A 13,430-nucleotide genomic window follows, 5' to 3' on the forward strand; every position below is an offset into this window, starting at 1 on the left:
GAAGTGAGAAGACAGGGAAACAGAAAATTTGACACCATACGGGGAGGCACACTCACTACGAATAATGGACACAAGAGACACAAAAAGGGAGGAACCCTAAGGGAGAACACAGGGAGAACTAAACTCTAAGCCACTGGGATCTTAATGATACACGAAACAATAAACAAACCAAGAAGAAACCAAGGAATAATTGAGCAAGATCAAAAATATCCTGATATTATCCATACAAAGACTAACCTGTGATCAGTTTTAATGAGAATTCTTTGACAAATATTTTTTTTTCACTCCTTCTTTCCTTAACATATATTTTATTGCGACCACATTTCAGCATCTCTGCATTAGGAGCCAAATAAAAGCGACCGCTGTCAATTTCCTGAGTCAGTCATGAGAAGAGAGCAGCGTGAGAGAGCTGCTGCAGAGGATCTACAGCCGCCTTCTGTGTGGAGGAAGCAACAGAAGCTGCGGGTTGTCACACTTCTCTAGAAAACAGAGAAAACATGGTGCACCGCATGTTTCTTCTGTGTGTCTGTGTGTGTGTGTGTGTGTGTGTGTGTGTGTGTGTGTGTGTGAGAGAGCAAGTGTGTGGTGGGTGGGACTTAGAGAGGCTGTGAGAGATGAAGCGACTGTAACTGTTCAGTAATGAATCAGTGTGGAAAGATGAAGCTCTTACTAAGCAGTCTACTTTTCACCTCTCTCTGTACCCTCTCATCTTGGAGTAAGTAGAAACACATTAATAATTTATTATACTTATTCCATGCCTCTCAAAATGCCAAAGTTAAGTTTTTCCAGTTTCTTTGGTGATGACTCATCCATAATTTTATTGAGAAGTGATCAATGAATGTGCCCTTAAAGTCAAAGTACTAAGTAGTGAGACTAAATTAGATTTTGAATCAAAATGCCACAATGGTTAAAGTTTTTTTCAAATGATAGATGTAAAACTGAAAATACAGTCATAATGTCTTTATTTCTGATGTGTAGTCATTACTTTATATTGTTTTTATTTATGACAAGAAGCTCATTGTAGCACTGCAATGCATTTAAAAACATGTCAACATATTGCAACCTGCGCAAGACACCTGCTGATTTAGCTTTAGCTTTGGAAATCACGCAATATGTGTGTCTTATGAATGAAGCAAAACTATGTTGCACTCTGTCTCTTACAGGTGTTTCATTGAGCACATTTGTTGTGACCCAGACTGCTGATGTTTCTGTCATGGAGGGAGAGACAACAAACATCACCTGCTGCTGGAAAGAGAAGTTTGAAAGAGTTAGAGTGCAGTGGTTGAAAAATCAAACAGTTATTAAGAATGAGAGCAGCTTCAATCATTCTCAAGGGTCTCTGAAACAGGAGGCAAAGAACTGTTCATCTTTGAATTTTTCAGAAATCAGAACAGAGGATTCAGGAAGATACATTTGCAGGGTGACTGTGGAGATACCAACTTTAACTGTAGCTACAGGAAATGGGACAGTCATCACAGTTACAGCCAACCAGGCTAACAACAACAGAAATGGTATGTGAATAAACACCTGATGTACAGTATGACCAGATACCAAAATCAACATAAGTCACTTTTTATGAGTGTTGTAGATATTTAATCAATAACAGCGAACTGAAATGTAACTGTATTGCTACTGTTCATCTGGTTGGGGGCCTTTGGTAGTCTTAAGAGACAATTTATGGGCTTTTTGCACTCTTTGTTGGGAAATACTGACCTGTTTCACCCCTTTAGCACAAAGATAGGTGACAAAAACTAGCTTGACAGTTTTATATTAATGCTTTGATTAATACTGGTTTGCCAAAGGACTGGCAGAATTTTTAATGTTTAGAAAGCAGGGCCTCACATCACCTTGTAAACTATTAGAGATGATAATCTGTGAAAAAAAAAGTTCTTCTTCTTCTTCTTATTATTTCTACAGGTCCCAACAGTACTGTGATAATCCCCCTGGCTGTAGTGGGTCCTTTGCTTCTTGTCACAGTTGTCTGTTACTGTATTCTGCAAAGAAAACAAGGTACAAACATTAAATAATGGAGGCATCAGAGACTCAGTTATATGTGATGAATTGAACCAAGTTACTAAACACATGCATTTGTTTCTTACTACTTTTTTTTCTTGATCCATGAAGACAGTATAAGCTTAGTTTGACCACTTTTCAAAAATAAAATGTGGGTGAAGAATGACTGCAATGAAATTTACAATATTAATAACTACATTAAAATAGCTCACAACAACCTCTGATCCTGGACATTAGCACTGGTCTATATATAGCAGCTAACATTTCCATGTGTCTTCTGAAGAGTTGCAGAAGGTGTGAATTAAAATAAAACTAGACTTTTAAAAAAAAGGACCAACTGGAACAATATTGTGCAGGCACAAACTAAATTAAGCTAAATTAAAATAAACGATATACAGGAAATGTCTTTGACAATGTCCTAAAATCGGTCAGAACAGCCTTTGGCTTTGGTGCAGATGTTTGCTGGGACTTGGGATAGTGAAATGCCTTCAAAATTATTAATCACTATTAATCATCAATAATAATCATTATAGTAAACAGACTAAAATGGACACTGAAACAAATACATATAAATATTTTCAATTAATAAAAACTAAACCGAAATGAAGAAACTAAATTATTAACTCTTTATTTATGCATGAAAATCTCTTGAGACTCATTGTCTCATTTACAAGAGAGACCTGTTACATAGATCAGCAACAAAATGACATAAAAACAACAATAATACAATCTACTTAACACTTCTAAATATCAGCACCATTATCAACAAAAAGGTTTTTACTGATAACAAACACAAGTACCTACAGGCATATTTTCAAATCCCTTTATTAAAATTTTGAACTCCCCAAGTGTATCCAGATTGGAGAGCTTCAGGTGCTGCTGAAGCATGATCCAGGTGGAGAGGGCAAAGAAGGACAATGCTTTATTGCCAAGCTCAGTACACACTGATGGAGCACTGAATGTAATAAAGTCCTGAGAGTGAAGACTGTGGTATGTAGCTGCTGACTGAGTTAAATATGACATTTTCACAGTGGCTGTAATGTAAAAGTGCTTTGAGGGATCAGAAAGAGTCTATTTACTTTGGCACACAAAGCTTCTTGTAACATTGATTACTGACAGAGGTGTTGCTTTAGATATTAAGCCAGCCCGTATAATGAATGTAATGTATTTTTAATGCTCCAAATGGTTTTTACTAGGGCTTCAGCAGAAAAAAACATGTAAAAACTTAGAAAATTGTTATTCAGTTTCTGAGAAAGTCCTGCCACAGCTGTATCATCAGCACCGTAGAATCGCTTATAGAGCAGAGAGGCCCATCAGGTATTTCTGCAGGAAAGCAAAGGGGAAGTGAATCTGAATATTGCTGCAGAGAAACAGACTGGAACACAATCACATTCACTCAGTTCATTCACTTCATTTCAGTAAAGTTAATCAGTAAAAGTCAATGTCAAGAAAGAAAACATTTACTTTTAAAGTCTGCATAGTTTAGGTAAACGTGGTCGTAATTCCCTCAAATTTTGAATGAGTGAGAAACTTGTGATTAATTTTCCACTGATTAAGAGACAAAGGGGCTTCTAATAGGGGGTCTGTTTTTCTGTGCCTCAATGTAGAGGCAGTCAACATTGAACAATTAGGTTTTTTTATATGCATATTCAATTATTTTCCATTTATATAGCACATATTCACAACAGTAGTCACCTCAAGGTGCTTTTACATTAATATAAACCTAACAATAACATAACATAACCAGTATAAACATGATTGTCCATGTCAGTATGTCTCAAGATTGGATTTAAACCTAGCTTGGTTGCTAGCTGCTGGACTGTGGTCAACTCTTTCTCCTTACAGCAAGAAGGTCTAAATCTCCACAGGTGTAGATGTGAGCCAGGTCAGGTTTTCAGAATTAAAAAAAAACTGTGTGAAAAAGGTGAACGCAGTATAAAGTAGTTTGGGTCTAGACTAGAAAAGTCCATTATGATTATGGCATTATAACTATGACAGGTTTCACACCACAATTTAAACACAGACTGGACATAAGTTGGTAAAACCATGGAAGGTAGGATGAAATATTTTATCATATTTGTAACATTAACAGTGACACACACTCAAAAGGACTGAATGCAGCTTCCATTCATCAATTTCATCCTATTATTAATTTCTGTGTGAATGTGTGTGTGTGTGTGTGTGTGTTTTCAGCACTAACAGCCAGGGTGATCTACGAAGTTCCACACGTTGACTCTGAGACAGCAGAGATGGACAAACACAGCACAAATTCCTCCAGAGGCTCTTCTCAGTGGGTGAGTGGGGTGTGGTTTTAAGGGCCCCCCCTTAAAACCACACTTTAGTTTTAGTTAGTTTAGGGAGACATTAGAAAAATACTAAAAACATATTTTAAGCAGTCCACAGACCTGCTGATCCACTTTAACTGAGTAATTCAGGGTGACTCTGGCATTAAGAAATAATAAATATATATATATATATATATATATATATATATATATATATATATATATATATATATATATATATTATATATAATATATAATATATATATATATATATATAATATATATATATATATATATATATATTATATATATAGATATATATATTATATATAGATATTAAATATATATATATATATATATATATATAGATATTATATATATATATATTATATATATATTAAATATATATATATATATATATATATATATATATATATATATATATATATATATATATATATATATATATATATATATATATATATATATATATATATATATATATATATATATATGTAATTAACATCCTGTTTCTGCCTTTAACTCATGCATGTTCAGCTTTACGTTGTGCACATTAGGAAACACTGAATGTAGATCACCTCAGTCTGATGTCTGACTGATGTACTACTTCTATACCTCTGTCTCTTTCAGTGTCAAGTACCTGTGTATGAATCCTTCTACTTCGAGCAAGTGGATCCCAAAGAAAGTGGATGAGGATCCACTCCAGCATTTTCTCATCTACTTTTTGTCATGTATCTTTAGCATATATTCATTTACTTCAATTTTAAAAGGCATCCAAAAAAAATTCTATTGTTGTAAATATGTATATATTTTTCTATAAATTATGTCTCGTCCATGTTTGTGGTCAAAATTTATTTCAGTGATGGAAAAACGTGACCAGAGATTTAAAGACGGTTCCACAGACAATTATATCAGGCTAAATTTGAGATGCTGCTTTTATTTTGATGAGATCAAACTAACACACAAACTCACAAACATGAGAGACGTCAGTGTGGGTTACTAATGCTGCACTGAAGATGCAGGTTTCACAATAGTTACAGCTCACAATAGGCCTGCTGAGTGGAAAGTGTGGTGTTCAGGGGTCGTCGCATAGCAGGTCAATGACAGGAAGGGGAAAGAACGCCTGTGACGGTCGATGGTCGTTTTGCTGTGTGCCTAGTCATACAGGCACGCAAAACTTGTACATCTCAAATAAATCTGAGAGCTTAGATGCACGTCAGTGAGACTGTAAATCTATTCACCTTAAAATTAACTTCATTGATCCCAAAGGGAAATTCATATGTCTGACATAACTCATCTGCTATTAGTATGAGAACTGAAAAGCCTGACGGCTGTAGGTGCAAATGCTTTACTGTATCTCTCTGTTTTACAACAGAGAGAGGAGTCTTCCAGTACTGATGTTCTTTTCTGCCAGAAACGTGGGTGATCAGAGTTGTTCACGATGGCTTCTAATGTCTTTAGTGTGCATTTTCCCACCACCTCTCCCTGAATGGGTGAGTGTGTCTAAACTTTTGACTGGTACTGTGCTGCTGCAGAAACATCCCTAATGTTTTGGGAAAAAAAAAAAAAAAAATCATATTTGATGTTTGTAGTTTTGCTTCTGTACACCACCAGAGTGGATTGTAATTCAAACAATCAATGTGTGATTGAAGTCAAGATTTTCAGCTTTAATTCAAGGGGTTTACAAAAAAAATTGTGTGAGCTATTTAAGAATTACACCCATCTACAATCCCCATGAGTACATAGTAGTTACTCGTTTATGTACCCTAATAGCACCCTTTTACCCGAGTACAAATGCAAGTAAGGGAGGCAAAAAATCCAAACAATGCTGGAAAACTGAAACATCTGGGCTTGCTTTGTATCGCTGCATTTTTTAAAATAAACACAGCTCAGCCTTCTACATGAAAACAGATTTACCAATGACAGAGACAGTACATGTCTGCTCATCCCTCTGAAGTGAGTACATGCCAACTAATCTCAGTATATTCCAAATATAGATATAATCCAGGTGAAGTGGAATAACAGTCTGATGTTAATTTCACAATTACAGCAATATTAAGTATTTCCCCATCAAAATGTTTAAATTTGAACCAGAATGATTCAGATATTTGCCTAAACAAGAAGCAAACCTTAATCTACAATTTCTCCTTTTTACAGTGTATCACAAAAGTGAGTGCACCCCTCACATTTCTGCAGATGTTTAAGTATATCTTTTCATGGGACAACACTGACGAAATGACACTATGACACAATGTAAAGTAGTCTGTGTGCAGCTTATATAACAGTCTTCATGTAGAGCAACAGTTCGTCTTTTAAGATCCTCAGAGAGTTCTTTGCCATGAGGCGCCATGTTGGAACTTTCAGTGACCAGTATGAGAGAGTGTGAGAGCTGTACTACAAAACTGAACACACCTGCTCCCTACGCACACCTGAGACCTAGTAACACTAACGAGTCACATGACATTTTGGAGGGGAAATGACAAGCAGTGCTCAATTTGGACATTTACGGGTGTAGTCTCTTAGGGGTGTACTCACTTTTGTTGCTGCTGGTTTAGACATTAATGGCTGTATATTGAGTTATTTCGAGGGAAGAATAAATTTACACTGTTATATAAGCTGCACACAGACTACTTGATGGGTGGCAGTGGCGCAGTGGGCAGATGCTCACCTTGCAACTGGAGGGTTGCTGGGTCGAGTCCCCATCTGAGCGCATGCTGTCATTGTGTTCCTGGGCAAGACACTTAACCACATTACCTAAGAGTGAATGTGGTGGTCGGAGGTGCTGTAGGTGCACATTGGCAGCCACGCCTCTGTCAGACTGTCCCAGGGCAGCTGTGGTTACATTAGTAGCTTACCACCACCAGGCATGATTGAGGTGTGAATGAATAGTGCATGAAATTGTAAAGTGTCTAGAAAAGCGCTATATAAGACTAATGCATTATTATTATTACTTTTCATTGTGTCAAAGTGTCATTTTGTCAGTGTTGTCCCATGAAAAGATGTATTTAAATATCTGCAGAAATGTGAGGGGGTGTACTCACTTTTGTGATACACTGTATATCTCTGTGTTTGCTTGTTCAGTAGACTGCCTCAGTCTGCGCAAATGCTGGATTTTTATACGTTTACAAAGTGGCTCGTGCAAATATTTAACATTTTCGGCCAAATAATATTTTGGGAAGGTTTCCTGGAAGTTTTTAAGAAATGCTAACATGACACTTAGCATCATTGCTATTGTTCCATCAATGTTCTTGGGTTCCTACATACACGGGTCCCATGTATGTATATGGCAAATAATGAGAGCATGACAAATGGTCTCTTCCCTTGCTGTGCTCCCCAGGTCTCTGTGGCTTCCTTGAAAGTTTTGTGCACTCATTAATTTAAATGTTTTTTTATTTATGTAGCACCAAATCACAACAATCAGTCACCTCAAGGTGCTTTATGTTGTAAGGTAAAGACCCTACAACAATACAGAGAAAACCCCCAACAATCAAAATGACTCTGAGCAAGTACTTGGAGACAGTGGAAAGGAAAAACTCCCTTTTAACAGGAATAAACCTCCATCACAACCAGGCTGACAAAAAAACAAACAAAAAAAGACATGCTATGAACGAGAGCCAGAGATGAATAATGGTTAAATACAGAGAGAGTAAAAAAAGAAGGAAAACAAAAGAAAAACCACTTGGAGCATCATGGGACCCCCCCAAGCCAATTGCAGTATAACTATAGGATGAATTCTAGGTCACGTGATCCAGCCCCAACTCAGAGTTTTAGGAAAAAGTAAAGTTTTGAGCCTAATCTTAAAAATAGAGAGGGTGTCCGTGGCTACGAAGCAAGCCCTCTGACAGCCAACATCGGCAGAGGCGAGGTGTCACTTTGAGCGGCTCGTCTGGAGGCTGACAATGGTGAAGGTGTCATGACTCAGCAAGCAAGGGGACTCACAACGCAGACTCATGCTGAAAGTTTGAAGGTTTATTTACAAGTTTGGACAGTTCAGGTCAAACAGGGCAAGGTTTCTAAATTTGCGGGTTCCATCTCCACTGAATAGTAAGTCCACAAACAGCTGCTCTCACAGACAGGCAGGGGTCCGAATCACACAAACAGACAGGCCAAACACAAGCTCCTCCCTCCTGCCGCTTTTCTCGAAAGGGAAATCTGTGAGGAGGAAACGCACAGAAGAGATGGCAGGTACTGCTGCTGAGACCGTTATTAGACCGTTGTTAGACACAGTACCAGCCAAAATTGTGGACACACTCCAAACTTTTGGCTGGTACTGCCGCCAAGTGGCTCACCCACACGTGCACTCATTAGCTAAACAAATCTAACATATACTCACATATTTGAAAATTGTTTCTCCAATGATCTAATCACTATGTTGTTTCATGAGTGAGCTTTTTGGTTTGAGGAGGACTGAGGAGTGGAGTGGGAGGTCTGGGCTTCTCTGCTTAGGCTGCTGCCCCTACAACCCGGCCCCAGATAAGCAGAAGAAAATGGATGGATGAATGGATGGATGGATGGATGGATGGATGGATGGGGTTTATAAATTACAAAGGGGTCAACAGACTTTACATCCATAAAATACTATCAGAAGTTTTGCCTAGATTGTTGTTATGAGAATTTCACAGAGCATCCCTTTGTGATAAGGAGTAAAGAACAGAGAAATGGATACTCATGGCATGACATCGGGATATGTGCTGCAAAAGTGAAAGCAATAAAACTCAAGCAAGCTCATTCCAGGGTGCTTGTCTGCTGTGTACCATGTGCCTGTAAGTCACAAATTAGCACAGGTGTAGTCAGATAAGCACACTCCCATAATTCCATTAGGTCTGAAATAGCACTATTTTCCTCTTGATGAGGACTGAGTCTCTCAAATATATTTATACAACATAGCTTATAATACACACTTGGTCATAGTCAGATTTGTTGGTATTGTTGGTGTAACAGAGGGCTTGTAAAAAATACTGAGGAAAGTAATGTCTAGCATGACTAGACAATGGGCTAAAAAGTGAATGTAATACAAAACAATACACATTATATGCAATAACATAATAAGTATGATAAGATTCTTCAACAGGAATACTTATTAATTGTCAAAAGTACAGTCAAAAGCCCTGATATCAGCCCTAATATATACACGAGTATGATTGCTGCATGATGCAATACCTGCCAACGTGACAGCTCCAAGAAATATTCTCACCCTTCCACAGTTTACAATCCAGTTCTGAAAGACAAATAAAGATCAAGACAACATAAGAAAGATAATATAACTGTGTTTGATTCTATTTTCATTCCACAAAACATTTTGCTATCGTTTTAAAATTCAGCTTCAGCTCTAATTTTTATCATGACTCGTCTTCTCTGGGCTAAGAAAGCTGTGAGCTTGACTTTGCTGCCATCTAGTGGTCATGAGGTTGTGTTGACACCAGCAGAGCCTAAACTTTGAACTTACAGAGCTCAGCACTGAAGGGTCTGGATGTGCAGGTGTTCATGCTCAAATAAACAGAGGTGGCTTCATGCAACGGCCTTCAACTGATTACAGATTTATTAGTTATAAAGCAGCAGGGTCACCATGGAGCATGCATTCACTGAAAGAAATGTAGTTTGTGTTTCAGTGTGACTGCAACAACAGCACAAGATTTCTGCTGTTTGTCAGGAATAATAATAATAACACATCTTATTTATAGTTCATGTGAACAATATTCATTCCTCACAGCTCTTCCCTTCTCTGCTGTGAAGATCATCTCATCAGTTCATCTCTACATGACAGTGAATCATGTCCAGCTGCTGTCAGTCAGCATCTGGCTTAGAGGGACCTCTGGACTCAGTAAACTTGGACTCGGGTGACTGCTGCTCAGCTCTCTTGATTTTCTCTTTGACTCTGATGTTGAGCTGCAGCTACAAAGTCAGTAAACAGTGATGTGTTTGGACTCATTGCAGAAAAGTCATGCTTATCTATGCAGGTATGCTTTTAATTCAATTTTTCAATTCAATTCAATTTATATAGCTCTAAATCACAACAAATAGTTGCCTCAAGGTGCTTTGTATTGTGGGTAAAGACCCTACAATAATACAGAGAAAACCCAACAGTCAAAACGACCCCCTATGAGGAAGCATTTGGCGACAGTGGGAAGAAAAATCTCCCTTTTAACAGGAAGAAACCTCCAGCAGAACCAGGCTCAGGGAGGGGCAGTCATCTGCTGCTTTTACTGTGTTGGCAGTGTGTTTGGGATCATTCAGCACAGAATCTTCTTGGATCACGAGATAGATTTTAAAATAAAAGCTGGCTAAGGCTGAAAAAATGAGACAATAGACGTGAAACGCAGAGAAAATGTGTTTCTCACTGAAAACCAGCGAATGCTAACAAACAGCATCTCTGTGTTGTGAGGGGGCTTCAGTGAAGATGACTTCTGCTACAGCGACGTTCCCGTTAGGATTCATGATACTGCAGGATGGTCACATGATAACAAGCAACTCCATGACAAAATAAACATAAATGCAAACTGATCAGTGGGAAGGATTAACTACTTTGAACCCTTAAGTTAATGGACGTTTATTTTTTCATTTTCATTTTACAAACTGCACCTTTTTGTCTTTAGCCACCACAAAATAAGCATATCATTCATTCACGCAAAAAAACAAAACCAAAAAATAAACAAGAAACTTAATATTTACCAATGTTTTGTCTGTTTTTTCTTACACTTAAAAATGTACAGTTCTGATCCTCCTCCAGATGTTTTGTCTTCATCCTGATGCCCAGTTTGGTATTTTCTTCTCTGTCCAGTTACATCAGAGTGAGCACTTAATCTGCCACAATGGTGCCCGTGTCAGCTTATAAAACAGACCAGGAGAAAGAACAGAGGCAAATGAAATGGCTCGTTTCTGTTCTTTCCTCCATTGTAGCTGTGTTGTAGTGAGGTTAACTTCACAACCCCTCATTGCCTCCTTACACACAGGAGTGAGTACAAAAGGCTTCACATGGACACATCAGTCCCCCTGCAGACGCATCAGCCGGCTGTCCCTCTGCTGAACACTGTTGGTACAAAAATGCCTTTGATTTCCTTATTTTCTCCCAGATCATCCTCTCTTCTTGTGATTCCTAAATTTAAGACTGTGAGTCTTTGTCCAGTGTCCACAGCTACTGCCACTCATCTGGTCCAAAGCACTGATCCTCAGGTAGCACACCCCTGTTAGTTGTTTTATGACTTACACTGTGCACATTTTCCTTCCAGTGGGCTTACAAAATCTCTGACAGAATGTGTTTCCCCTTCCAGTCCTCCCCCACCACCCCTTTAGGCAGTAATAAAATAGAAAACAAACAATCAAAGAAGTTAGAGCATGAGCAAAGACAGCACCGGTGACTAAGTTCCCCCATACTGAACAGCAGCGCTTCAGTTCAGTTTACAGACTGCATCAGCCATCATGTTTGACATCTTCATCATTGAATCAAGGGGGGCGCTGCTGAGCTGCGGTCATCACAACCAGAAGGAAGGAAGGAAGGAGCAGAATCACAAACAGCGCTTATCAACTATGTTGTTTTTGCCCTGTTCAGAACATCCAAGCCCTCCTTTTCATGTTGCAGCTCTGCACTGCAGGCCATGAAGGCCCACTGGTCACCCTCAGTGTGCTTAGAGTTTAAATTACAACCGATGAGCTCACAGAACATCTCCAGGCTCGTGAATGAACCCTTGAATTTGACGATAAAGGCAGAGCTGAAATGAGGTCAGAAATAGTGAGGAACGGTGCTGACACAGTGAAGTCAGGTGTTTTGGAATTTGCATGATTATCAATATGGGGGGCAGTGTTAAATAACAATACAGTAGAGTTTGAAATAGGACACTAACAGTTCAGCTCCATCAAAAGTCCACACATGCAAAAAGAAGATCCACCAAAGAAAACGCATGGTCCTGTGGTGGAATTGATTCTTGTACTTTATACTACTGTGCTAATGAAAAGTGAGGCAGCTGTAGCTTTATATGTACAAAATTAGTATGGATGGAAAAGGGAACACTTGCTCATTGCAGTATTAATGCAAAGTCAGTTAAACTTCAGTGATCTCAGTCTGTGCAGTTAGGAAGTATAAACTGCTGTGAATCAGTATCTTGTGTCACTTTAAATCAGGTTTAAAAGATACATATTCAATTCAATTCAATTCAATTCAATTCAATTCAATTCAATTCAATTTTATTTATATAGCACCAAATCACAACAAACAGACGCCTCAAGGCGCTTTGTATTGTGGGTAAAGACCCTACAATAATACAGAAAAAACCCAACAGTCAAAACGACCCCCTATGAGCAGCACTTGGCGACAGTGGAAAGGAAAAACTCCTTTTTAACAAGAAGAAACTTCCAGCAGAACCAGGCTCAGGGAGGGGCAGTCATCTGCTGTGATCAGTTGGGCTGAGGGGAGAGAAAAAAAGACATGCTGTGGAAGAGAGCCAGAGGTTAATAACGATTAATGATTAAATGCCGAGTGGAGTATAAACAAAGTAAATAAGGTGAATGAAAAGAAACAGTGCATTACAACAGCAGCCTAGGCCTATAGCAGCATAACTAAGGGCTGGTTCAGGGTCACCTGATCCAGCCCTAACTATAAGCTTGATCAAAAAGGAAAGTTTTAAGCCTAATCTTAAAAATAGAGAGGGTGTCTGTCTCCTGAATCCAAGCTGGGAGCTGGTTCAACAGAAGAGGGGCCTGAAAGCTGAAGGCTCTGCCTCCCGTTCTACTTTTAATGGGACACATGCCTTTGTACACATGCCTATATTGTAACCGTGGTGAATATACAGTCATGAAAAAATAAAGTTGAACATTTCAACTCTTACCATGACTGGGAACAACTAGTAGCTAATGCTATTCAATTCAATTCAATTTTATTTATATAGCGCCAAATCACAACAAACTGTCGCCTCAAGGCGCTTTGTATTGTGGGTAAAGACCCTACAATAATACAGAGAAAACCCAACAGTCAAAACGACCCCCTATGAGCAGCACTTGGCGACAGTGGAAAGGAAAAACTCCCTTTTAACAGGAAGAAACCTCCAGCAGAACCAGGCTCAGGGAGGGGCAGTCATCTGCCGCGACCGGTTGGGCTGAGGGGAGAGAAAGACATGCTGT

General features: G+C 38.6%; 1 protein-coding gene across 1 annotated transcript; it reads left to right on the forward strand.

Moving 5' to 3' along the window:
- The first annotated feature begins 591 nt into the window (after positions 1-591).
- On the forward strand, positions 592-5,146 carry LOC115775238 (uncharacterized). Its single transcript, XM_030722811.1, has 5 exons — positions 592-715; positions 1,164-1,511; positions 1,918-2,010; positions 4,207-4,307; positions 4,950-5,146. Exons 1-5 carry the CDS (start codon positions 640-642, stop codon positions 5,010-5,012), a joined length of 681 nt encoding a protein of 226 aa, XP_030578671.1. The 5' UTR covers positions 592-639; the 3' UTR covers positions 5,013-5,146.
- Positions 5,147-13,430: the final 8,284 nt, after the last annotated feature.

Source organism: Archocentrus centrarchus (genome assembly GCF_007364275.1).
Source record: "Archocentrus centrarchus isolate MPI-CPG fArcCen1 chromosome 18 unlocalized genomic scaffold, fArcCen1 scaffold_23_ctg1, whole genome shotgun sequence".
In the NCBI taxonomy this organism is placed as follows: Eukaryota; Metazoa; Chordata; class Actinopteri; order Cichliformes; family Cichlidae; genus Archocentrus; species Archocentrus centrarchus.